At 39.4% G+C, this 27,476-nt stretch overlaps 2 protein-coding genes across 2 annotated transcripts in view; one reads left to right on the top strand and one right to left on the bottom strand.

Annotated features, from left to right (window-relative positions):
• LOC134802844 (serine/arginine repetitive matrix protein 1) overlaps positions 1-24,639 on the bottom strand; it is a 50,943-nt gene extending 26,304 nt beyond the window's left edge. Inside the window, 12 exon segments of the mRNA XM_063775583.1 lie at positions 15,907-16,025; positions 16,345-16,443; positions 17,168-17,212; positions 17,684-17,764; positions 18,329-18,436; positions 19,349-19,450; positions 19,810-19,938; positions 20,810-20,949; positions 22,828-22,951; positions 23,833-23,914; positions 24,009-24,066; positions 24,360-24,639. Coding sequence (XP_063631653.1) covers positions 15,907-16,025; positions 16,345-16,443; positions 17,168-17,212; positions 17,684-17,764; positions 18,329-18,436; positions 19,349-19,450; positions 19,810-19,938; positions 20,810-20,949; positions 22,828-22,951; positions 23,833-23,914; positions 24,009-24,046 — 1,067 coding nt within the window. The 5' untranslated portion in view covers positions 24,047-24,066; positions 24,360-24,639.
• Positions 24,640-25,006: 367 nt separating this feature from the next.
• Positions 25,007-27,391, top strand: LOC134801967 (exosome complex component RRP41). Its single transcript, XM_063774596.1, has 6 exons — positions 25,007-25,305; positions 25,398-25,470; positions 25,539-25,675; positions 26,339-26,543; positions 26,807-26,901; positions 27,310-27,391. The coding sequence occupies exons 1-6, from the start codon at positions 25,135-25,137 to the stop codon at positions 27,370-27,372; spliced, it is 744 nt and encodes a 247-aa protein (XP_063630666.1). The 5' UTR covers positions 25,007-25,134; the 3' UTR covers positions 27,373-27,391.
• Positions 27,392-27,476: the final 85 nt, after the last annotated feature.

A 27,476-nucleotide genomic window follows, 5' to 3' on the forward strand; every position in this document is an offset into this window, starting at 1 on the left:
GCAAATTTATATTTAGGTTTACCATCTCAAATATTTGTTTATACTGATATAATACATCCACAAGTAGTCGGAGATGTTATTACTTCATTACTCAGAATAATACCTTTAGATCCAACTAAGTTCATTTATGGAGCTTATAAAACTCACATCTTCTCACCCGCTCATTATGTACCAGTTTTACGAAGGGAGTTCGATACCATTGAAATAGATATAAGAACAACGACTGGTGTCAGAGTACCATTTCAATTTGGATCTTCTTGCGTGAAGCTACACTTTCAACGAGTAAAATGATTTACAACAGATCGTCAGTCTCTTGTCCTTACGAACATTATTATTCACACCAAGCCGGCTCTGGGATAGGTATTGTCTATAAGGGAGTTCCATATCAACGAGGACATGGTATAGGCAGTTTTTTGGGTGGACTATTTAGATCAGTGCTCCCTTTGTTATCTAGCGGCTTAAAAACCATTGGAAAAGAAACCTTAGGGGCAGGGGTTGGTTTGTTATCTGATATGGTAAATTCTCGTCCTATGGATAGTTCCATTCGATCACGATTTAAGGAAGCGAGCGCTAACCTAAAAAGAAAGGCTGATGAAAAAATTGATTCTCTCATGTCAGGATCTGGGTATAAAATGTCGAATAAAAGAAGAGAACCGCTCATTACTCGAAAAGCATCGCGACGAAGAGGAAGTAGAAATAATAATAAAAATAAGGATATATTTTCAAGTTAAATAATGTCATTTCTACACAGTCATTCATGTGAATGTGCAAAATCTGAATTAGATATATTTGCCCTTCCATCAACTCAAACAAGTATTGAAAGCGGACATTGGATTCATTACAAACCAATTTCATCTTTAAGTGATGATGGCCCCATTGAATTTCAAGTACCTGGATCAGGAGATGACTACATTGATCTATCACACACAATGTTACATATTACTGCTAAAGTATTGAATCAAGATGGGACAAAATTAAAAGCAGATGCCGGAGTTGGACCCACCAATAACTGGCTACATTCCCTTTTCAACCAACTTGATGTATATTTAAATCAAAAACTCATATCACCCCCAAACAATACATATGCTTACCGTGCTTATATGGAAAATCTTCTCAACTATGGACCGGCAGCCAAAAAAACCCATCTTACTTGTGGGTTATGGTATGAGGATACCCCAGATTTTATGGATACCGTTGACGCCAACAACAAAGGATTTCAGAAAAGACTAGAATTTATCAAAGAGAGTAAGGAAGTGGAAATGATTGGACATTTGCATGGCGATATATTTAACCAAGAGAAATTCTTGATAAATGGTGTTGAATTGCGTATTAAGTTAGTCCGATCAAAAGAATCGTTTAATTTAATTTGTCATCAAGATAAAAAACTTAAAGTACAAATAACAGATGCTAGTCTCATTGTTAGAAGAACAAAAATCAATCCTAGCGTTTTGTTAGCCCATCAAAAAGTATTGGCAACAACGACTGCGAAGTACCCCATTACGAGAGCAGAAGTTAAGGTTCTCACAATACCAACAGGGGTCCAGGGTAAAACATTGGATAATATATTTCTCGGACAAATTCCTAAACGCTGTATTATTGGATTTGTATCAAATTCAGGTTTTAATGGAAATTTAGCTTTGAATCCATTTAATTTTCAAAATTATAATATGAATTCATTTAGTTTGTTTGTAGATGGTCATGAAATTCCTTCTAAAACATTACAACCATCATTTAGTTCTGGTATAGTAGCGGCGGCATATCACACCTTATTTTCTGGAACTGGTATTCATTTTCACAACGAAGGTAATGGAATAAGTAGAACAGATTATGGTGGAGGATATTGTTTGTTATGTTTTGATTTAACCCCTGATTTATCTGCTAGTTCAACTTCACACTGGAATCTTGTTAGACATGGAAGTGTTCGGATAGAAGTACGCTTTGATTCGGCTCTAACTAGCACCATTAATTGTATCGTGTATGCAGAATTTGACAACATTATTGAAATAAACAAAAACCGTGATGTATCTGTAGATTATAATAGTTGAAAAACATAATTATATAAATAAAATGTTTTCTTTCGTTTACTTTATTTTGTTGTAGTCATTGTTCGCAGCATCATCAAGACATAAATTGTTATTAATTATGTAATTATGAATACTAATGAGATTCAATTTTGTATGAAGAAATTAAACCCACTTTTTGAATCAAATGTTTTTGCTGCTAACAAAATACCTATTTGGGTCGATCTACCTGTCTTTATTGTTAGTAATTTGGACCCTGACACGAAACCAGGCTCCCACTGGGTTGCCATACACATTGATGTTACTGGTGTAGGAGAATATTTTGATTCCTTTGGACGGAAGCCTTCAGGTTACCATAACTTATTTTTGAAAAGAAACACGAGACAGTGGTTTTATAACAATAAACCTCTTCAAAACCATTTTACTTCAGTTTGTGGTGAATATTGTTTAGTTTATTTGTATTTTAAATATCATGGAAAAACCATGAAAGATATGCTAAGTTTATTTTCTGATAATTCTGTATGTAATGACCTTATATTAAGGGATATGTTTCAAACATTTTTTGTGAAATAAAATAATACATGTACTTAAATAAGATTTTTATTTGTTCATATAACACAATGACCTTTCTAAACTACACATTTTTATTTTTATTTTATAATTTACAAAATATTTCTTAACACGTTTTGTTTCTTGTAATACGAGACAATACAAAAGAATCTCTTACCGGGAAAATGTACTTAAGGAGAGGTAAAAAAATGAGAAATACCTTAACACAATCATTAAGCTACTACTATCATTAATAATTATAACTATTACTGTTTCTTATTATCTATAAAATATTTCACACAACTGTCCTTGCTAGCTAATTGCTTCGTGATGTTATAAATAATATTTCGCGTATTTTGTAGCTCCAAATCGTCTTCCAACGCAAAATATTTCAATCTGAAGTCCGCATGCTTCCAGTGTTCCATGGGTGGGACGTTTTTAATTTTTTGCATATCATATATCTCGATTTTAATCAAATGTGATGCATACGCCCCGTCGTCTTGTCCGGATGATAAGCTTGCAACACCGTCTGGTGAACTTTTGCTCACATTCGAAGACCGTTTCACAACTTTGGACTGCTTTTTAGGTCGTTCAAAGAAGCTATCGATATTGTTTCCTGAACGTTTCTTTGCGATGGCTTGTTTAACTTTGAAACCAAGCGTACCCTCTTCGTCGCTTGGTTCGTCTTTATTATCATCCGGGTAGTAATAGTTCTTGAAAGTATTTTCAGTGAACTGAAACAATATAAAACAATAATTTACACACTGTCTACAATCTTGATAATTAAAACACAAAGAACACAAGTGAAAACAAAACAAAGTAAGTTACGGTAATAAAAGACATACTTACATCCATTGTTGGGTCTTTCTATAAACACTTAAACACCTCACTGTTGAATTAACACTATATTTCTATATACTGCAGTAGATACAAGGAGCTCTGATACAGAGGACTGTCACGACAATAATACTTACTCAAACCCATTTCTCTTCGACTTTTATACTGTGATAGTGAGCAGGATACGATACCGTTCAACTCATGTCTCAACAAGTTCATCTGATACAGACGCTCTCTTTAATAAAACCCAAATTCAAAAGCATAATAGGAAACAATAAATCCATTGTCAGTATAAAATATAATAGATGTCTACCAATAAAGCAATTGAGCTGTTTAACAATGAATACAAGCGCACAAAAAATGCCGACGTATTAGAGGAAATCATGTTGAAACCAGTTGACACGTCACGTTATTTTTTAAAATCATACAAAGTAACATGTCTCAACAAGTTCATCTAATACAGAGCTCTCTTTACTCAAACCCAAGTTATAAAAATTAGGTATAGGAAACAATAAATCCATTGTCAGCATAAAACATAATAGACATATATCAATAAAGCAATTAAGCTGTTATAACAATGAATACAGGTGCACAAGAAATGCCTCACACGTCTCGTTATTTTAATTAATACAAAGAAACAAGTAACTACGAGTTTACTTTCTTTATGTTTAGGTTTGGTTTTCGAAGAATAAGTAAGATTTGGTAAAAGAAGGTTTAGGTTAGTTTAGGCTACCGAAGGATTACTTGTGTAAATTCTAATTAGGTTAGGTTAGGTTATAACTGTATACCTTATAAATCGAAATAGCTCCCAGTACCTATGCATCGCAAATAAGTACCTATCGCTAATACCTATTGCAAATACCTATCGCTAATACCTATTGCAAATACCTATCGCTAATACCTATCACAAACACCTACAGTATAATACGCACATAAAGAAGGCATGAATGAAGACGTCGGTGGGTGAAGGGTCCAGGTAGTGTGCTCGGTAACACAATAACGCGCCCGAGTCGAGATCGAACAATAGAAAAGGGTCGATAAGCCTATTGTTACCGTGGTGAGCAAGGTGTATTGTTTAATTAGCGTATTTCGTAAGTACCTGAAGGAGGCGCCGGGCACTGCTGAGACCTAGCGCAATCAATTCAAATGGGGGGCTATTTGTTTTTTTTTTTTTTTTTTTTTTTTTTTTTTTTTTTTAGGTTCAGCGGGGGCGGTGGATCGGCCCTGGGGTCAGGATCGGTGACCACTGAGAGGTGGGGCCAGAATCGGGGAATAGTTTCTACTTGCGGCTGTCGCTCCAAAGAGTCCAAAGTAATACTGTAATCGCTCAATAATGTTTTCAATTTTAGCTTAAGGACTCAAAGTACAATATTGTTTGAATTGACAATAAGCGAAGTTACCGACAAAAAAACATGTTTGTGCTGGAGACTTAATAGACCGCCCATGCCAACCACGGTTATTCAATAATAAGTTCAATTTAAGTGTGCGTAAAAATTACAATCGTTTGAACTGGTTCAAAACCTTATTATGAGGTAACTGAATCGACTGGGTTTTTATTTCGGTTACCGGTAACCGAGGTTAACTCGATCTGATACGGTTACCGAATCAAAGTGTTACCTTATCAGACGGTTACCGTTATGGTAGGGGTTTTTATAACCACTTTTAAAATAACCCTATGAAAAACCCCGGTTAAGGTAACCGGTTCCGGTCCCTGATCTCAACAAGATCTTTGACACAAGATAGTACTCAGGGTCTGATGATGGAGCCGGAAGGTGGTCACCGGTACCAATCAACCATGCAACTAAACCACTTCGTGTTTGGGCTCGTTTGATTCGTCTCAACAAGATCTTTGACACAAGATAGTACTCAAGGTCTAATGATGGAGCCGGAATGTGGTCACCGGTACCAATCAACCATGCAACTAAACCACTTCGTGTTTGGGCTCGTTTGATTCGTCTCAACAAGATCTTTGACACAAGATAGTACTCAGGGTCTGATGATGGAGCCGGAAAGTGGTCACCGGTACCAATCAACCATGCAACTAAACCACTTCGTGCTTGGGCTCGTTCGATTCGTCGCAACAAGATCTTTGACAAAAGTTAGTACTCAGAGTCTGATGATGGAGCTGGACTGTGGCCACGGGTACCAGTCTACCATGTAACTGAACCACTTCGTGTTTGGGCTCGTTTGATTCGTCGCAACAAGATCTTTGGCACAAGATACTACTCAGGGTCTGATGATGGAGCTCGAAGGTGGCGACGGGTACCAGTCTATCACGTAACTGAACCACTTCGTGTTTGGGCTACGTGTTTGGGCTTCGTGTTTGGTGTATCACCTAGTGTCAAAGATCTTGTTGAGACGAATCAAACGAGCCTAAACACGATGTGGTTTAGTTGCATGGTTGATTGGTAATGGTGACCACCTTCCAGCTCCATCATCAGACCCTGAGTATTGTCTTGTGTCAAAGATCTTGTTGAGATGAATCAAACGAGCCCAAACACGAAGTTGTTTAGTTACACGATAGACTGGTACCCGTGGCCACCTTCCAGCTCCATCATCAGACCCTGTGTATCTTCAGTGTCAAAGATCTTGTTGAGACGAATCAAACGAGCCCAAACACGAAGTGGTTTAGTTACATGATAGACTGGTACCCGTGGCCACCTTCCAGCTCCATCATCAGACCCTGTGTATCGTCAGTGTCAAAGATCTTGTTGAGACGAATCAAACGAGCCTAATCATGTTACTACATGGTTGATTGGTATCCGTGACCACCTTAATCATCATCATTATCATGAGATCCTCAATACTAGTTCGTTTTTAAACCCTCGTTGATACAAACTTTACAACCTATAGGTACCAAATGCTATGACGAAACATGTAAATAAGCGAGTACCTATAATTTATTTCGAGTAATACTTATACCTTCATAAGTACGAGTATGGGGCTATTCATAAATTACGTCGTTTCAAATGGAAGGAGGGGGGGGTCTGGACATCGGATGATGGTAGTATGACGTAGGAGGAAACAGAGTCATCCGAAGCATGATTTTTGGATGATTTGAGGGGTGGGGGGGTCAAAAATCGTCAAAAATAGATGAAAAAATAATTTATGAACACTGCACACACTTACATTTGCACTGCATTTAGTATTTTCGTACTTACCAAATAACAGTTTTAGGACTTTAAAAGTTAAGCACAGTTAGTGTTGTTATGGTTGATTTCAATATGCTTCGCGAAGGATCAAGAATGTTTAATCCATCATTGTAGTGCGAGTGTGGTAGAAGGGATCGGCATACTGAGCTCGCACGGCCTGCCGCAGCGCGTAAAATACCTAAACTCGCTCAACGCCGAAATGTAATAGCGCTCTTAATCTGGTGCTGTTCTGATGATGGGATCCATGAGGAATTGAGGGAACTCCTCGATTTTTAAATGTATATTTCGTTTAAGCCTGAAAATACTAATTTAGCCATTACAAAATTAAATCAAGATCTCAATCAGGTTGCATACTGGTCTAAGAAAAACAGTTTAGTTCTGAATCCTTTGAAATCAAAGTTTTTAATACTAGGTACCAAAAATCAAGTGGCAAATACAACACTACGCAACCCACAGGTCCGTATTCTAGACGAAATCATTCCTCGCGTGTCAGAAGCCAGAAACCTGGGAGTAATTATGGACGAGAAACTGCAGTTTGAGAATCACGTTCTAGAAATTACGCGTAATTGTTTTTACCGCCTCACAGTTTTATACAAGATTCGGAACTATTTAAGTGTAGATATGCGAATAAAACTTTGTGACACCCTTGTATTGTCAAAACTGAACTACGCCGATACGGTCATTGGAAACTGCTTGTTATCTCGTGCAAAAACTCAGTTACAGAGGCTTCAGAATGCCTGTGCCAGATTCTGTTTTCCGATTCCACCAAGAACACATGTAACACCGTTTTTAAATAGTGGCAATATGCTTAAGATGGAGGCCCGTAGAAAATTACATTTTGCTTCACTCTTGTTCGGGATTATGCTGACCAAACAACCAACTTACCTCTACGAAAGACTAACGTTCTCCCGTAAACACATAAGGCAAGCCCCCCGCCTCATCTGTCCAAGGCACAGGTCGGCTAGTTTCCGTGGCAGTTTCCGGTACGCAGCCACGCGGTGCTGGAACAATCTCCCACCACCAATAAGAAATGCCAGCTCACTATACATGTTCAAATCCAGACTGAAACTGCACCTACTCAAGGAACAAACGATCCCCACCTAGCCGACCTATACCTACCTACATCCACCTGTATTTGTACCGACTACTGTGCTTTAGAGTCTATATATTTATTTATGTATTATGTAAGTATTTATTCATAAACATGTCTCAGTTTTCTTATTTTGTTAATAAATTACCGTGTCAACCGCACATTCTGTTGTATTCTGCTTCGGTTTTGTTTTTATGTTCTGTGTTGTTTTGTGTTTGTTTTACGTGTCAATGGGTACACTGAAAATCAGCGTCGTAACACTATTCATGTGCTGCAACACATGCTGAGTGTTATCCTTTTTGGAACCTCTCGCAACACTGTAACTTCAAATTTACCTAGACTTAAGCATTTTTTAATGTTGTTGTGTATGTGTGTTTCCAATAAAAGCATCATTCATTCATTCATTCATTCATTCATTCATTTTTAAATGCACATGTAGGGTGATTTGGGTGTTTTCTTAAGCAACTCGAGCATTTTCTCTCGAAAACCACCAATTTGATGAAGTGGACCTGATGATGCTGATTGTTTTGATGATAATCATGAAGATTTCTTAAAATGTACGACGTTCAGCGATTATTCCGAGACCCGTGGTCCGATTTCAGCAATTATTTATTTTGTTTGAAGGGAACTGCCTCCAAGAGCGTCCCACATTAATCTGGTGCTGTTCTGATGATGGGATCCGTGAAGAATTGAGGGAACTCCTCAATTTTTAAAGGCACATGTATGGTGATTTGGGTATTGTCTTAAGCAAATCAAGCATTTCCACTTGAAAACCACTAATTTGATGGAGTGGACCTGATGATGATGATTGTTGATGATAAATGATGATGATTTTATAAGTGTAGATTACACCGGAACCCGTGGTCCGATTTGAGTAATTATTTTTTTGTTTGAACGAAGTTACCTCCAAGGTGTTCCCATAATATTGTTTGTTATAATATTGACGGAATTCATACGGAAATGAGGGAACTCCTCAATTTTTAAAGGTACGAGTATGGCGACATCGTTGTTTTTTATAGTAACTGAAACATTTCCTCCCGTTAATAACCCATTTGATGAAGTACAACTGTAGCCTTACCACGAGTTTGACACTACATATTCGCTAACGTCTTCGTAACTTACTTTCTATACATCTCGCTCGCGCTAATAGGATGCCAGTACGAGCGAGACGCATAGAAAGTAAGTTACGCACACGCTAGCGAATTTGTCAGAGGGTCGAGGGGTTCCGTGATCAGGGGTTGATGTGCTGTGAGGTTGAGTGATCTGGGGGTTGAGGGATTGGGTCAGTGGCGGGGCGGAGGATGGATTTTGTGTTTGTGCACTGTAGTGACAGGAATGATTACGAATTTAGTGATACGCATCATTATTCTTTTCATTCATGCGTCACGCGTCACTCATAAGCTGTTAACAATGCCTTACAATTAAAAATCGAAAAATAAAAACTTCTACAAAAAAAAGAAAACCGACTTCAAAAAGGATAAAATAAAATATAATCCGTTTTTAAGTATATGCGTTACTAACTGATATGTTTGAAGTCGGTGCCTAGACAAATAGTAACAATACCGGTCAAAAATAATCAGCTTTATGTCTATAAATCACATTACAACTGTACTAATAGGTATTATAATAGTGAAAGTAATTCTGTCTGTCTCTTTGTCACCTTTTCAGCTAAACAACTGCCATGTAAACTGGTGAAATTTGCCATGCAGGTAAAAAGTTAAAGCCCTGTAGATGGTTCTTGAATAGTTTTATATTTTGAAATCAAGTTCTCTGGATAAGAGGCGGGAAATAACTCAGTCCCAATCCCACACCTGAGTACTATGGAAAGTTCGAAAATTAGTAAAAATTGCTCTTTAAAAAACATATCGGCAATCGCATTGGTTTTATACTAGTACCGACAAACATGGTACGGATTGCGCCAAGGTGGATTGACAGTGGGTTCTTAGGTATCTACAGAAAGTATAATCATTGCTGTCGTGTAAGGCAATCCAACGTACATACATATAGCCACATTGTTATCGGATCGCCCTAAAATCATGGTATGCTTTAAATTTGGCTTGGCACCGACTTCAAACATATCAGTTAGTAACGCGTATACTTAAAAACGGATTATATTTTATTTTATCCTTTTTGAAGTCGGTTTTCTTTTTTTTGTAAAAGTTTTTGACAAGTTTTGAATCGTATCTCCTTTTTTTGCACTACAGGTAGAATTATAAGTAGGGATGTACCGACTAGTCGCCGACTAGTCGGGAAAGCCGACTATCCGGCCACATTTCTAGTCGGCGATTAGTCGGCGACTAGTCGGCAAAAATGGCCGATTAGTCGGCACTTTATTAGTGAAAGAAAAACAGAAAAAGAGAAATGAACAGTCAATATTTACCATATGTTTTATGTCTATTTTACTAAAATACCTATTCAGGGTGCATACGAAAACTTTTGTTCATATAATTGACCGTTTGATCTTTATCGTATGTTGGTGGGCTGGTGTTTTCCTCTACAGGTCGATCTCAACTGATTCTCATGTAATTTCATATGCAAGTTCGATAGTTAAATAATTTAATTATTATTCAGTTTTTGTTTTTTTTTAATGGTGGAGCCATGAGAAACTATTAATGTTATTGCAAAATTCAGAGACTTAGACAGGGCACGTTGCTCGTAAAGACGCTGACCACAGGGGATAGCTTCTTAACTGGCGACTACGTACGGGAAATAGAGCCTTGGAAATACCTATTACAAGCTGACGGTCTGCTCAGGATCGCAAAATAAAAGAAAGACGGAAATTGAATGAGGATTCTTGTGATAGGTCCGTTATAGACCTTTGAGTTGTGATAGACCTGTAGAGAACACCTTTTAGCCAAGCTAATATAATGAATAGCGTAACCTAAGGAGCAAAACTATTGTTTTTCACCTGAACTTATACGAAACTAATGATTTGGCCGACTAGCCGACTAGTCGGCCGACTAATCGGCCATTCGAGCGCCGATTAGTCGGCTAGTCGGCCAAATCAATAGTCGGTACATCACTAATTATAAGACAACGGTTATCGATTCTTCAATCTTTTATCTCCGTTTTGGTCTACTAGCAGGAGATCTAAGGTCCCGTTTTCTAAGGGGACCTTGCATTTTGGAGACAAAGCAAACCGCTTGGAACAGGTGTTCCGGGGGGTGACCTGAGCTGATTAAGCCCGGTTGCCAAGAGGTTCCCCCCAGCAGGTGGACAAGGGAGGGGGGGGGAAAAGTGACTCCGGCGCGCCTCACTCTAAGCTTTATATCTGCATACATCTCGCAACTATATCAAGTTTGGTGTCATTTTCGTATAATTAGAGGATGAAGAATTCATTTCTGTGGCTAAATTTTCACTCACCCATACAAAAAATACAAAAATTTCAAAATTCAAAAAAAAAATTTAATTTTTTTTTTCGAAAATCCTGTACGAAATGTATACTATGAGGATTTGCTCTAGAAAAAAAATACCTGTGAATAGCCCAGTTATCCTACTATACAGAATAGTAAACTTGTCAAACATTTTTTTTCATAAATCTGTTAAAAAAAATGTTTTGTGTCGCGCGGCGTACCTGCATTGTAAGAGCGGTATGCAACGTTTAGGATTTTTAAGTATGTTTAGATGATTTCTGATAAGTTGTTATTACTTTTGGACGTGATATATATACAAATATAAATTAAATATATAAATAAAGATGTTGGGAAAACTTTCGCTAATAGAGTTAAGTATTATAAATGTGATAAAATTAACATAGGAGATGTTTGACAAAAAATGCGGGTTAAAATAAGATATATATTGTTTGTAATTGCCATTACATGCCCATGGGACTGTGCATTTTAGGTTTTTTTAACGCAGTTGCACCTCCCTGCGCATTTTGTTTTGCAGCGGCAACGAATAAGCTCTAAACAAGCAGCAGCCGCCGCAGGTAGACTTGTCCATATGGGCTCCGAATAACCATGTTGTTTGGACCAGCCCCAGTCAGCAGGGCATGGTGGCTGTTGCTGAGGGGCTATAATCTGTCCCCAAACATAGACCAAATCCTACACCGGAACATGCGACACAACTGAAAACCGCCGTGTCGCCGAAATGTCAACCTGGTTGACAAGGTGCAGAAAACCCTAGAGGAAAAGCAAACCGCTCTATGTGCGTTCCTTGATGTTGAAGGTGCTTTCGACAACTTTGAGCCCACAGAGACCATACTCAATGGTATGAAATCAAAGGGAGTAGACGAAACTACCAGATGGGTACATAGCATGCTCTCGAACAGAGTAGCCACTCTTGACCATCAATACTATATATAGAGCATGAATTTTATACCACTAAAGGGTGCCTACAAGGAGGCGTTTTATCCCCACTATTATAGACCCTAGCGGTGGACCAACTTCTTGCAATCATGTCAGGCCAAGACTTTGATACACAAGGATATGCCGACGACCTTGTAGTCATCGTCAAAGGCCCTTGCCTCAACACAATATCCAACCTAATGCAAGGAGCTCTAAACACAATATTCAAATGGTGTAGAGAAAATGACTTGTCCATTAATCCGAGCAAGACTGTAATAGCCATTTAACCATTCACAAGGAAACGGAAGCTCGATAAACTCACAAAACCAAGACTTAATGGACAAATAATACCGTTCTCGGCAGAGGTCAAGTATCTAGGGGTCACCTTCGACCAAAAGTTAACTTGGAACCCTCACCTGAGAAACATTATACAAAAAGCGAAAATGGCCATGTGGTCATGCTGTCGAATGGCAGGAGCAAGATGGGGCTTAAGACCCAAATTGCTATGTGGTTATACACAGCGGTAGTGAGGCCAATTGTCACCTACGCCTCCGCAGTCTGGTGTAACAAAACCAGCCAAAAGACAGCAATAGACACTCTAAACAGCCTGCAACGCACGACTTGTTTAACAGTAACAGGCGCCTACTCCTCGACACCGGGAGCGGCCCTAGATGCACTGCTGGACATCATACCACTCCACTTGCAGGTGCAAAAGGAGGCCAAGCAGTGCGTCTACAGAATATGCACGCTAAACAGGCCAAAATGGCGCTCTCAGGCATTAACCGATCTAAAGGCCTGGGTTTTTGCGAATAGAACTCTTAGCATACCCACTGATGACACGCACACCGAATGTCATCTCACCAAACTGTACACAGTAGAAATACCTCCTAGAGACAAATGGATCAACAACCAAATGTACGTCGAAAAGGGAAGCCACATCTGGTATACTTACAGATGGTTCCAAGAAAGGCAATGATGTAGGATGTGGGATCTATGGTGAGAGATCTAAGCTCAGAGCGCTAGCCAGCATGGGCACACTGGCCTCAATCTTGCAGGCAGAAGTCTTCGCCATCAACAAATGTGCGGAGATCAATCTGGATAGAAACCTAAGACACCAGCATTTCTACATCAACTCAGACAGCCAGGCTGCTCCGCTGGCACTAGAATCCCTTGAGTCAAACTCAAAACTAGTCCAGAACTGTAAAACAAACCTAAATGCACTGACTTACTCCAACAAAGTTACACTTAGATGGGTACCAGGGCACTCCGACATTAACGGAAACGAAGAAGCGGACGAACTTGCTAGAAAGGGCGCAGACACACCCCTGGTCGGCCCAGAACCGTTCTGTGGAAGCACAAAACGAGATGCATATTCTCTGCTCAGCAACAGAAAAAACGAGAGCGAGAACGAGATTGGTGGAAGTTCGTTAAAGGACAAGAACACTCGAAAGCTCTGATCAAAGGGTTCAACAGCAAAACTGCTAAGGAGCTTTTAGGACTCAAAAGGCACAAAACCTGCGCGGTGACCAGAATACTGACTGGACACTGAAGTTGAACAAACATGTTTCAAATTGGCAAGAAACAAGATGCGACATGCAGGTTCTGTCAGGAGTCAGAGGAGACTGCAATGCACATTCTCTGTTCTTGTGGACCACTAATGTCAAAAAGGAGTACCTACATAGGGCGACAAATAGTGCAACCCTATGAGGTACAAAACATTACGGCCCTAAGAATCTGGAACTTTCTGGATGCAACGGGCATTAGTAATGAACTTAAAGGGCCGTCACAATAGATCAATGCTGGCCAATGCATCACTCAAAGGCCCACAACACCACATCATCTCAGCCATAAGACGTCCACTGCTGAACATAGGCCTCCCCCTTGGACCTCCATACGTGCCGGTTGGAAGCGACCCGCATCCAGCGTCTTCCGGCGACCTTAACAAGATCGTCTGTCCATCTTGTGGGTGGACGTCCTACGCTGCGCTTGCTAGTCCGTGGTCTCCACTCGAGCACTTTTCGACCCCATCGGCCATCTTCTCTGCGTGCAATGTGGCCTGCCCATTGCCACTTCAGCTTGCTAATCCGGTGGGCTATGTCTACAACACCACAATAATAATAATAATGTCCCGCGGGGGCAGCTTGTGGCGAGCTGACGGTGAGTGGCGACACCGCGGACCCCTATTCCAGAGGGCCCTGTCATCTGGCCCTCGCCTCTGTGCTTGCCTTGATTGGCCGGCCAGAATGGAGTCGCAAGAGCGGGACCTATGATCCAGGTTGGAAGTGTAAAATGTCATAACGCCGGCGGCCTGCTGAACGGATTACCGGGATCTGGCTACCGCAGACTCACATCTCGACAACCTCACATCCACTCCAAAGTGTTGCCCTGTTGTCGCATTGTGCGTGCGGCCATTGCGGGGCCCACTTAAGGAGTTGGCGAGTCACCACCTGTCATTTACAATTTTGAGACTGATTGTTACGGCAGGTGTCCGCTAGTCTCTCCCATAGCCCATTATCCAGTCCATCCAACTTTCAAATCTATAGCCCATGACCTTAGTTCCCATCGCAGCACAAAAGTGCTGCACTGCAATAGTCTTTGCACCTGGCGGGGACCATCTCCGGATGTATCACATTGTGCGTTCGGGGATAGTATCCACCACAATGTATCCCTTGCTTTTAGATTAAAGTGCCTTAAAGGGCCTCTGCTCTGTTGGCTTCGGCCCCACGTACGCCTCCCAAAGGTCCGGGACCCCATGGTCCCGAGATATGGAAAAGACATACAAATAATAATGTTAATTTTGTCATATTTATAATACTTAACTCTGTTGGCGAAGGGTTTCCCAACATCTATATTTATATATTTAATTTATATTTGTATATATATCACGTCCAGAAGTAATTTATTAATGCAATCTACAACCAGAAGAATAACAACTTATCAGAAATCATCTAAACATACTTAAAAATCCTAAACGCTGCATACCGTTCTTACAAAGCAGGTACGCCGCGCGACACAAAACATTTTTTTTTAACAGAGTTATGAAAAAAAATGTTGGACAAGTTTACTATTCTGTGTAGTAGGATAACTGGGCTATTCACAGGTGTTTTTTTTCTAGAGCAAATCCTCATAGTTTAAATTTTTAAAAGGATTTACGAAAAAAAAAATTAAAAGATTTTTTTTGAATTTTGAATTTCTCGATATTTTGTATGGGTGAGTGAAAATTTAGTAACAGAAATGAATTCTTCATCCTCGAATTACACGAAAAAGACACCAAACTTGATATAGTTGCGAGATGTATGCAGATATAAAGCTTAGAGTAAGGCGCGCCGGAGGCACTTTTTCCCCCCCTCCCCTGCCCACCTGCTGGGGGGAACCTCTTGGCAACCGGGCTTAATCAGCTCAGATCACCCCCAGGAACACCTGTTCCAAGCGGTTTGCTTTGTCTCCAAAATGCAAGGTGGTGGACCTTAGAACTCCTGCTATACCAGATTTTGAAAGAAATGAATACTTATTTTTTTATGAATTTTTGAAACATTGTCTAAAAAACACTTTTTTCGTATCTAGTTTGCTGTGAAGGATCTTACATGTACGAAATCTACATATTTGGGTGCGTCATTGACGTCTTGAAAAATTTTAAACTAATTAACACAAAAGTTATGGCCAGAAAACCAGTTTTATAGCCTAAAATTGTTCAACTTTGATGCCAAATATCTCAAAGACAATGAACTTTGAAGTAAATATGGGATACTATATTGCTTAAAGCCGTTGTTGTTACTATGATAAGCTACATGAAACATTAGAAAACTAAGGAATTCAGATCGAAGATCATTGGCGTGAGTATCCCCTTAAGTGTACGACTCCAATGGCGAAATGTGCAGCGTCCGAGTCCGGTAAGATCCGCTGCAGGCTCGGCTCATCTCATACTGTTTCGTCTTAAATTCTTCCTAAAAGTAGAAGTACATACTACATACCGATCCTCGTTGGTGAGGTAGTCCACCACGTGCTCCAGCCCAACTAGATATACAAAGTCGGTGTTGGAGGGGGAGGGGATGAAGTTCATCTCCGGCGGGGGCGGTTTGGGCGGCGGGATCTGTGCCAATAAAAAAATTGTATGTAAAACTAAGTTGCTTATAAAAAGTTGTTAAACTAAGTCCTGAATGCCGCTTAAATTAGAATTAGTTAATAAAACTCATGAGTCATATACAAAAACGTCACTCACACGCCAAAATCACAAGCGATCGAGAGTCACAACTACAACCGTTATTAGCGCTGTGGGCACTAGTTTTGGCGACTTTAGATTCTTTAGTGTTCTGAAGCACAAGAAACAAGCATTTTCTAACTTGGATATTTTGCCAGGCCACGGCAACTACTTCGTCAGAAAGCCTCAACAATAGTTTAATATTACGTACCTGCAGTAGTGTTTTCTCTAGTTGCTTACGCAGGGCCAGTTTGGCGGCCGCCTGGCGCTGCGCCGGTGTCTGAGATTCCTCGCCGCTGCGCGAACTTGCCTAAGGAACGACACAACATTAGTACCATCGCTAACATCGACCTTTACGGCTAGCCGCATACCAGAAATGTAAGACAGGAATTAAGAATATTATAACACTTATAAACTCTAGCGTTTTGTACACATATTTAATTACACAAACGGGTCTACCGCGATATAATTTCATTGTTTTTACCTTATATTACGACGTTTCAGCTGAGTTGCACCAGTTGTGGTCACGGAAAGACAATGAAATTATATCGCTGTAGACCCGTTTGTGTAATTAAATATTAAGAATATTCATGAAATTTTTGGAAGGTATCAGTCGAGGTTCTATTTACTGCAAAATTCTCTAATAAATCTACTACTACGTAAACTGTACGTTTTCGTTCACAATTATTTGCTATATTCTAATTATTCTACTTCTAAAGACATGTCTATTTTTGTTAATTTTTAAATAAGACTTCTAAATACTTTTGACACATCCCACATTTTTACATTACATAAACATATTAGGAAAACATCTACATCTATTTTTTTTATAGTTGGAATTATAATGTAAAGCAATTACAAGAATGTTCCTCGCAAGGTAATTTGTGAATCACAATTATTTGCCGTGGACGCTATACACCACACGTTTTTTTCCGTGGTCTTCGCGCTAGGGTTGTGTCACTGTCATGTATACATACTATACTTATTATAAAAGTTTTAGAGTACAGTTGAATGACATCACATTCCATACTCACTGCGTCGCTCGTACTGCTCGTCACCGACGAGTTATCCTGAGCCGGCTTCACGGGAAAACGTTTAAACATTATCAATACGAATTTACTTAGATATTCCCATTTGAACTACCTAAACTAACTCACTACTATAGATGTAGTGCATAATTATTTTCCATCGTATTTTCACGGAAACGTACGAACGTTTCTTGCTATTTCAGTCAGTCTCGGTACAAAAAGTACTGACGTTGACTGAACTAGCATGACAAATACGATACGTTTCCGGGAAAATACGATGGACAACAATTATGCACTACATCTGTAGGGAAATAAGAGGACCTAAAGCAGTCGTATCGGAAGTAATGGGTACCTAGGTCACTTACAGATTGATTAGGATTATTAATTTGCATTTAAATGCTCTTTTAGTTTTATGATGTCAAATTCTTGTCAAATCGTAGCGTCTTTATGTCAACCATTTATTACTGGGGTAGTATGATTGTGCATATGTACATATATGAGTGGGTGGGTGTAGTTTGTTACCTTGGCGCTGGCGGCGGCGGCGGGCGGCGGCGCCGGCGTGATGGTGACGGACGGCGTGATGCTGGCGCCGCTGCCGGACGACTGCACAAACATCCACACAAACATATCGGAAACATCTCAAATTGGGGCTGAACAAGTGAGCAATTGTACAGAGGATACACTTATAATGGCGAAAGTTCAACATCACTTCCAAGGATCACAGGTGTCATGTAATCAAATTTACGAAAAAAAAAAATCAAGGTCAAATTTTTTGCGCTTTATCATGAAGACCAGTTTGATAAGTTAGACCAGAGATCTTTTTAAATAGGCCTGTTCCTTTTCGCGGTCCGACCTTATTGAATTTTACTATTTTCGCGTTACAAACTGCCAGACTCACGAAAAGTCAAATCACCTACCGTGTGGAATTCGGCCTGTTAATCGCAATTTTGGGACCCTGTTAGACAACTTAACCCTTTTTCAGGCCGCACCAATTTACAAGGTATTCCCAAAAAATCCAGCTTTGATGTTAATTTGAAGATATTTGCCAAAATCGCAATCTAACATGAACCTTAAATCGGAATGCTAAACTTGAAATTCTCTTGGCGCGTGACTACATAGTCGATAAATCGTACTTTGACTGGAAAAGGGTGAAAGGTTTTTAATTACCTGTGTGCGGTAGGGCCCCGGGGTGAGCGTGGCGCCGCCGGGCAGGCTGGAGGTGCGCCGACTCGAGTTGGACGAGGCCGTGCTCGAGTTCGCTGTGCTGGTCGACCGCTGTGGACAGACATGTCAAGCGTCAAAGAAGGTTCATGAATGTGTCTCGTGAAGTTTAGTAATAAGGACTTTGTGATTATAACAATAAGGTGGAAAATTAACCTTTTGAACGCCAAACGGCGCATCCATTTGCCGTGCCACTGACGCCACAGGGGTTAAATTTAGTTTTGTGAATAAATAATGCCAACCTAAAAGTGGGGTGTTTTTCAGTAGATTTTCATCCAAAAACGATCGACAAATGCCGTCTTTGGCGTTGTTGTCACGATTTTGCGTTGACGTCAATTGCCGTCTGTGGCGTTCAAAAGGTTAAATGTCCCGCGACTGCAAAAGACTGGTTCAAACTTAGCCCTGGGCACTGGAAAGCCTTGATCAATTTTTCTTTTAAGTATATCGTCCTCCTCCCAGTTGGCCCCGATTTTTGCCACGGCTCATGGGAGCCAACTGGAACATACGTGGCAACTTATCTCAAGAATTGGCGTAAGCACTAGTATTTTTACGAAAGCAACTGCCATCTGACCTTCCAACGCAGAGGGGAAACTAGGCGTTATTGGGATTAGTTAGTAATAGAATATAAGTTCCGAAAAAATCATTGGTCGTTCCGAAGAAGTCGGAGTGTATGGTCTGTCGTCGTCGTCTGCCTTGTTCGGCTGTCTATCGTGAACTGATGGTATTTTATCGTGTGATCGTCATGTCGAATTTTGAATTTATTTCAAATTCGACAAAAGTCTGTAGTTCCAAATATGTATGTCAGTCAGTCAATCAGTCTATGTCAGGGCGCCACGGAGGTTGGAAGCCACGACACGGAGTTTGAACCTGCAACCTCCGGATTGAAAGTCGCACGCTCTTACCGTTACCGTATATGATATGGTTTAGTTTAGTCCAGTATTGTGTGTGGTGTGTGGACACGGATACCTTGTTCCCCTGGTGCGCGGGCGGCGGCGCCGGCGTGACGGTGACGCCGGGCGGCACCACGCAGCCCGACCCGGCCAGTGCCGTGCCCGCCGGCTCCGCCTGCTACACAACAACAACGTTACCAGTAAATACATATAACAATTACCAAACTATCATATCAATATTATCAAAAAATAAAACAAACAATTTAGGTCTCAATGCCTTCGCTTGAACCACATTATGAGATAACACCCTTGTAACTCAGCCCTAATTAAACGAATTTATCAACTAGTAGCGCCATCTATGATGATTTTTGAAATGTACCTAATTGATTTGGTAACATCCAATTTAAAGCGCTCTGTAGAAAATTAGAAATGTACACTTCGACTTTATACAGTACGCTCCGTACAATACAGACTTCATAATAAACAATGGACTGACCACACACAAAACTCTAGTCAACATTAAATTTGTCAACTTACCTTGGGCGGCGCACACTGCGACTGACGTATCTTCCGCAGAAGGACCAAGCGCGTTTCCTCGGCGCGAAGTTTTTCTCGTAACGCACGGACTAGGCGCTCGCGCTCCCATATCTCCGCGCTTGACAGCTCCTGCGAAAACAACATTTAATAAAAAGGCAACCAATAAGGTTAAAAGTAAATCAATATATTAGGTCCTTACCTATGAAATTGGCGTTTTTGTTCATAGATATATAAGTCTGATCCTAGTTTTTTTTTTTTACAAAAGTACATACACAATTACAATAAAACTACAGTGCACTCAATAAACAACGATTTTACATACAATTAATTGTTATTTTTTATTGTTAAGTGTTCAGAATTAAGCCTTGAAAATAGGTCTTTTCATGTGCTGTCGGTTCGAGTATTAAAATTACTTATATTTTTCTAATGGTACCAATTGTCAAGAAATGGAGATATTGAAAACATACCTTAAAGGTGTCAAAAATTACTGGAAAAATTTTGTTTGGTTTGAATTAGCCATCAAAAAAATATCCGCAAAATTAATTGTATGGAAATTCGTGTTTCGTTGAAATTCTCCGGACAAAACGCCAATTTCATAGGTAATGACCTAATAGTTGGCACTGCAATCGAAAAAGTCAGATCTTGGACAGAACTGGAAATCGGAACGTATTGTATGTAATCCACATTGCATTTAGTTTTGAGCGGTTCATAAAAAAGTCTAGATATTAGTACAGATGTAGTGCATAATTATTTTCCATTGTATTTTCACGGAAACGTACGAACGTTTGCTATTTCAGTCAGTCTCGGTACAAAAAGTACTGAGGTTGACTGAAGTACCATGACAAATACGAACGTTTCCGAGAAAATACGATGGAAAACAATTATGCACTACATCTGTACCTGATTATTGTCTATGGTCGATGACAGATTTCCTATCACAATCCAACCTGGAATATTTATAAACATTCACATACAGACCATGCATTAATCAAATACTGACCCGGTCCACAGGCGGAATCGGGGGTTCATTTTCATCATCGGACGAGTCGTCGTCGCGGGGGTCCCGCGGAGACTCGGGCGCTGCCGCAGCGGTAATGGACACGTTGACCGCTGATGAAGAATTCATCTTGCTGCTCATGTCTAAAACAGTAAGAGATTCTGGGATGAGATACTAGTGTTCTTACAAATTGTACACCTCGCGTCAAATGATGAAACGACGGTCGTGCAAGGCAAGGAGACAGGCAAGGGTAAGAACCCGCAAAATACCCGCGCTTTTTCTGTACCAGTTACATCTTCTTCTTCTTCCAGTGCCATCTCCTACCGGAGGTCGGCTATCATGAGGGCTATACGAACTTTAGACACAGCTGCGCGGAATACCTAATGAGCGTGTGCTCTGTTTGAACCATGTTCGGAGATTTTAGAGCCATGAGGCCCATGAGTTACGTCTTCGTTAGGGTTTGCTCCCGGGAAATACCGGAACCGAAAGTACCGGGAATTCCCGAGATTTCGAGCCAAGCAAAGAACCGGGATTTCAAAATTAAAATCCCGGTACTTTCGGTACTTATAGGCCTAAGGTCTGAAAGCACAGATGGGTTCGATACTTTAGGCAAGGGAGTCACGACTGCTAACTTCCAGATATCTGGAAAGGTGGATGTAAGAATGGAGGTATTTATTAGGCTCGTAATGAAATCAATTGTGTGTGGCTCTAGGCTCGTAGTGAAATCATTTGACTATTTTGACTGTTTTCTGTTACTTAGCATGTAAAATCAGTTTTTTAAAGAAATATATTTCATCAATCTAACGTTGATGCTAATACTTTTCTTTCAACAAAAATAGTCAATGGATTTGTTTGAAAATGCCGACATTATAAAATTGCGTAATTTGAAACTTTAAAGGCATTCGTGTTTCTACGATAAATAATTTTATACGAATAATTAGTTATTTGTATACTAAATACGAACAAAAAATAGAGAGAAGTTTGTAATTAATAAAATGCACCTTTTAATTCGCACACGGTATAAGAAACTCTCATATGATAAAATGACATTTAAAAATGAATAAAAATATTACAGTGGGCAATGTCACCTTGGTAAATTCTTATTAATTCTGGCTAAATAATTTCTTGATTCCTCGTATACTCGTATTGATACTTCTATTATATGGACGTACATAAGGTACGTAGGTAAGATATCCCTGCCACAGACCATTTTTGAACGCATGCGTAATTATTATAATTTTTTAAATCCTTTTTCACGAAACGGCTTACCTACACATTTAAAATAATTCATTTTTGCCGATGTTTTTCATGATGTAGTTTAGGATTAAACCATATTACATATCACAGAGGCAGTCCATATCACAGTTAATGTAGGCAATGATTAAGTGGCTTATAAACACATATTATGGTAAAAAAGATGTGTGTGTAAGTACCTTCACTATGGTACTTTTTATATTGTACCAATGTTTAGAGAACGATTCATGGTCGTTTTACGTTTTTTTCTACTGAAAGTTGAGGTAAAAACTGATGTTTGAAGGCAGTCCCGAAAGTACCGAAAATACCGGGAAATCCCGGTTCCATTTTTGCCTGGTACCGAAAATCCCGGTTCTTATAAACAGTACCGGTTCTGCAATCCCTAGTCTTCGTCTGAATGATCTTTTCCCTTGTATAATGAGTTGAAGGAGTTCATACTTCTTGTTTCGCATGATATGACCAAGGTACTGTAGCTTGCGTTTTTACCAGTTACCAGTTACATCTTCTTCTTCCTCGGTCCCTCATTGCTGAGGATCGCGACCATGTATGCTACGTCTCCACAGTGTGCGATCATAGGCCATATGGGTCACGCACTGCATGTTGCCGCCAACCACCCTCTTCACAACATCAGACCATCTCGTGGGTGCTTTTCCTCGCGCTCGCTTTAGTTACATAGGTCTCCTATAATGTTGCGGACTTACCAGTGAAGGGATCTGCGTTGCTCCCTGTGCCTGAGAGATATGTTGCCTACAAAGTTGGAGACTCACCAGTAAAAGGAGCGGCGCTGGGCTTGCGGTGCGGCGGCGCGGCGGGCAGCAGCACGATGTCCGGGCTCTCCGCGTAGCTGCGCTGCTCCGAGCGCGGCCGCAGCACCCGCTTGCCACTTGCTCCCTGACAATATTTACACATTTTATTTGTCAGATTTAGTGAGCGGGAACAAACTACCAGAGAATAGGTTCCCCTGCAGCAAGTTAAAAAACCATCACTTTAAATTTTCGATTTTAAACTGTTGTGAGACATACTAATTTTACGGTTTAGACTCACTTGTATTTAGTCACTCGCGCGACATGTTTCGAAGAGCCTGGAGAGGCGAGTGACTAAAAACAAGTGAATGTAAACCGTAAATTTGATTGTTAAGTATGACATGTTTAAAAACTACTGGACACAGGACGTATTATCAGTAGTTTAGGATGCTTGCCTGCTCACTTAATAATACTAATTATGCTTTGTAAACAATTATGATGAGCAGTTTTTAATGTTCAATTAAATGATATGTAATTGCACATGATAATTAAAAAAAGGATAATTAAAATTAGTTAATAAGTAATTAAGTAATCACTAATAAAATTAATGTATTAAAATTTTTATCCGGCCTGTATAATTTGACAACTTTAATTAGCTTTTCTCCATTTTATAAACTTAACTTTAATTTAGGGTTTTATGAGAAGCTGTACATTTTTAAAGACTAATATCATACAAGATCATTTTTTTGGGTTAGTTTTTGTCTTATAGCAATTCTACAAGTTAGAGAGAGAGAGAGTTTGATAAATAAAACAAAACAAATATGCTTTTGAATTCTGAATACCACAACAAAGCACAGCTGTAAACAAACAAAATACATACTACATCGCAACAATGAATATCTGAGAAAAAATATACTTACTCTATCAATGATCTTCTCGGGATGCAAAAAGAAATGACAATGATTAATAATAGAAAGACCACCACAGACCATTGAATATAAGGAGAAAATTAATTTTACTTATACTCACATGTGGGGGAGGCTGTGCTGGCGTTATGGTCAGCCCGCTGGCCGTCAGAGCACGGAGCTCACTCAACTCAGGGGGCAAAGACCTACAACACAAATTATGTAATTTTAACTTATTTATCTATACATACAAAAATATGGGTATGATTGATGTATGTCCAATTAGGTTATAAATATTACCTGACGCTCAGGTCAACAGCTGAATCGTCCACATCCATACTCGCGACTACGCAATTTGCTGGAACAAAAACCAAGCCATTAAATTTAACCAATACCTAATCAATAATAATCGATACTTATTATTATCAACCTAAACGGTTGCAGTATGTTCACTAATCGCATTGTCAACCCAGAAATCCTTGTAATTTGTTTGCTCGTTACAAAATTTTAGAGATAATGATACCAAATATTTACTTTTATCGGAAGAAATTTAGGATGAGCCAGTACACACCGGAACATCTACTAACTTTGTTTACATGTATCACTTTCAATATAGAATTGATATTTCCATAAATATTAAGAAAAACTTACGATTTTAGTCAATTTCACAGTGCAATTAGCATTGAAATTAATTTATTGTAATTCACGAAAAAACAATTCAGCCATTTTCAATGCGTACGACTACAATTAATTAATGAGTTTCCATTGCACTACGCCATATCTCACAAACTCGTGGACGTAAATAAATGCGTGTAATTGGTTACATAAACAAGAATGTCGAAAAGTAGCCAATAACAATTAAGCAATGCGGTAAACTAAAACAAGTACAATTTTGGGGAAGCTTGTGATGCGTTCAGGTTAATGCAACATTGTCAGTGTCATCAGTTGAATGAATAACAATCAAGCGGTTTTATAGGAGACTCAAACAGAAAATTATTGTAGAGTTGCCAGTAGAGTGTAATATCCTCAGATTTAGCGTTTTTGACCTTGTGAACTTTATAATGTTGTCTAATTCATTGCCATTGTAAAACGTATAAACATGTAACATATAAACATATGAACAATCCTTACTAATAAGAATGTATCCGAGCGAGTTAACTGCGCTGCATGAATGAAATTTATACTTTTTATTTACTCAGGTCAGTACATCAAATGTAAGGGATTTCACGGGGATTCTGAATTAGATTATGGCAATATTACGAACCAAATGTCACTGTCATTGTCATTCAAAGAATGTCAACTGCACGTTTCCCTTGGATGTTGAAGTTGTTGCTGTTTCTTTTATTTTGTTTTTCATTAGTATTTTATACAATTAGTTAAAGTTAATCAAGTCTTAGTTAATAGAAAACTTTATTTCTGAGTGATCATGCCCGGGCCTGACTTGTTATCGAGCCAAGGTCTTCGCTTAGACGGCAGAAGACCAAACGAGCTAAGACGAATTCGGTGTAAACTTGGAGTGTTCACACAGCCTGATGGAAGTGCCTATTTGGAACAAGGAAACACCAAGGTCTTAGCCGCTGTATACGGTCCTCATCAGGTAATTCAAATTTAAAGATAATATTATACACTACCTTTACACGTCAAGTCTTTTCATGTCTGTAAAAATTTGATCCATTTCATTCATTTCAGGCAGCTAAATCAAAAATGAACACAGAAGGAGTTGTTGTTAATTGCCAATACAGTATGGCCACATTCTCTACAGGTAACAACTGCTTTTAACAGTTTATGTATTCTTTTTTACATAACAATTATTTCACCTGTTAATTATAGGAGAAAGAAAGAACAGGCCCCGTGGTGACCGGAAGTCGCAGGAGATGTCAATGCACCTGAGGCAGGTGCTAATAGCGGCTATCAAGACTGAGTTATACCCTCGCTCACAGATTGACATTTATGTGGAAGTCTTACAGGTGAGCATTTTTATAATTCTGTAGCTAAATTCACTCATATGAACCAAAAGTCGAATATAGGCCTCCCCTAAGGAACTCCACAAAGCCAGTTGCCTATTTCCTATAATCTTGACTAGATTGTGGGTCTCCTTTGTTAGGCCCTTCTTCCTGCATTTTCTTGTTTGGTGTTGCCACTCAACAAGTATAAACTTTTTATTTCAAAAGCAAACTGGCAGTTGCAATAACTGATAATGCCAGTATCCAGAGTCAACAGTTTTCAGTTTCACTGTTGAGTAGAATTTATATTGTGCTTGTCTAATTAATTTTTAAATCGGTTTTGGTATCCTTTGGTTATATTATATGAGTAATACTGTAATTAATTATGTTTTGCCAACAATTCTTTTACTCCATGCATGTTCAAACCATTCTGTCAGTTTAAAAGTAGGTTATACATTTTTATACACATTTTTTATACTTCTTAGGCCCACTTGCACCATCCCACTAACCCACGGTTAAGTGGTTAAACTGTTAAATTAGTGTCAAATTGTAATGGTAACCATGGTAACTCCAGGTTTAACTGGTTAACCCCGGGCTAGTGGAATGGTGCAAGTGGCGCTTAGGAAATCAACCAGGGAACGTTTAATTTTAAACCCCTCTTTTTAATGATCAATTTGACATGTTCAGGCAGATGGCAGTGCATTCTGTGCCTGTGTGAACGCAGCGAGCTTAGCACTAATCAATGCAGGCATCCCAATGCGCGCCATTGTGTGCGCGTCGTCTGCCTCCATGGCGTGGCGCGGTGCCGAGCCACAGCCGCTCGTGGATGTGGGCCATGTGGAGGAGGCGGCGGGCGGTGTGTGTCTCACCGTGGCCGCCATGCCCACCACAGGTAACTAACGTACCAACAGAACTCTCATTGTCTTACACAGTAAATAATGTTTTTCCTTTTATATGTATGAGCCGCATTATGCTACTTTGCCTTAATGACTGTTTGGTTTGGACCAGTTGGTTGGGGATTTGAACGCATGTATGTCTATTATTTGCAAGGAGCAAGGACCAACTCAATTATTTCTACCGGCTTCTTCATTATATCTAAAGTAAAAATCATCAACCTGTTTGGGATAATTTCCCTAAATTGGTGTTTTATTTCAGGAAGTATAGCTCTTCTGGAGATGTCCCACAGACTGCACATGGACTACTTTGACCTAGTGTTGAGCAGAGCTATGCAGGGCTGCAGAGATATTGAGGTACAATATGGTTTTTATACACTCCTTGCATACACATATAACGATCAAAGACAACTTTATTGTGCACAGTGCGATCGGACTTTTAAAACAAGTTCGGTTTTGCGAGCCATATACGTACTCATCAGAGACAATTGTAAAGGTCGCCGTTGTTGGATATGACATGGAGGACTATTTTATCTTTTCATTTAGCTATGAAGCATTGATCAACAAAGTCCTCATTACACTGTATTTCTGAGGGTTCTCTACAAATTAACTATGCAGTTTGGTTTGATAAGTTTATGAATAAAATGAGTTATTCTTTAAAAAAATATATATAATTATACCCATTCAATAATTTTTCAGGCCATGTACAAAATCTAACTTCGTTTGGTTCGTGAGTAAATTAAAAATGCTCGTATTTGATTTCAGGCAGTGCTGGACCGAGCAGTAAGAGATCACCTGGCAGAGGGCTGGACTAAGCCAGATGCTTGAAATAAATTCGCATTTAAAACTATGTTTTTAAACTACGTCCAATTTTTCTACATTACTTAAGTGACCCCTATACTCTTTGATTGCCATACGAACATACATACATT

Source organism: Cydia splendana, chromosome 2 (assembly GCF_910591565.1).
Source record: "Cydia splendana chromosome 2, ilCydSple1.2, whole genome shotgun sequence".
NCBI classification, from domain to species: Eukaryota; Metazoa; Arthropoda; class Insecta; order Lepidoptera; family Tortricidae; genus Cydia; species Cydia splendana.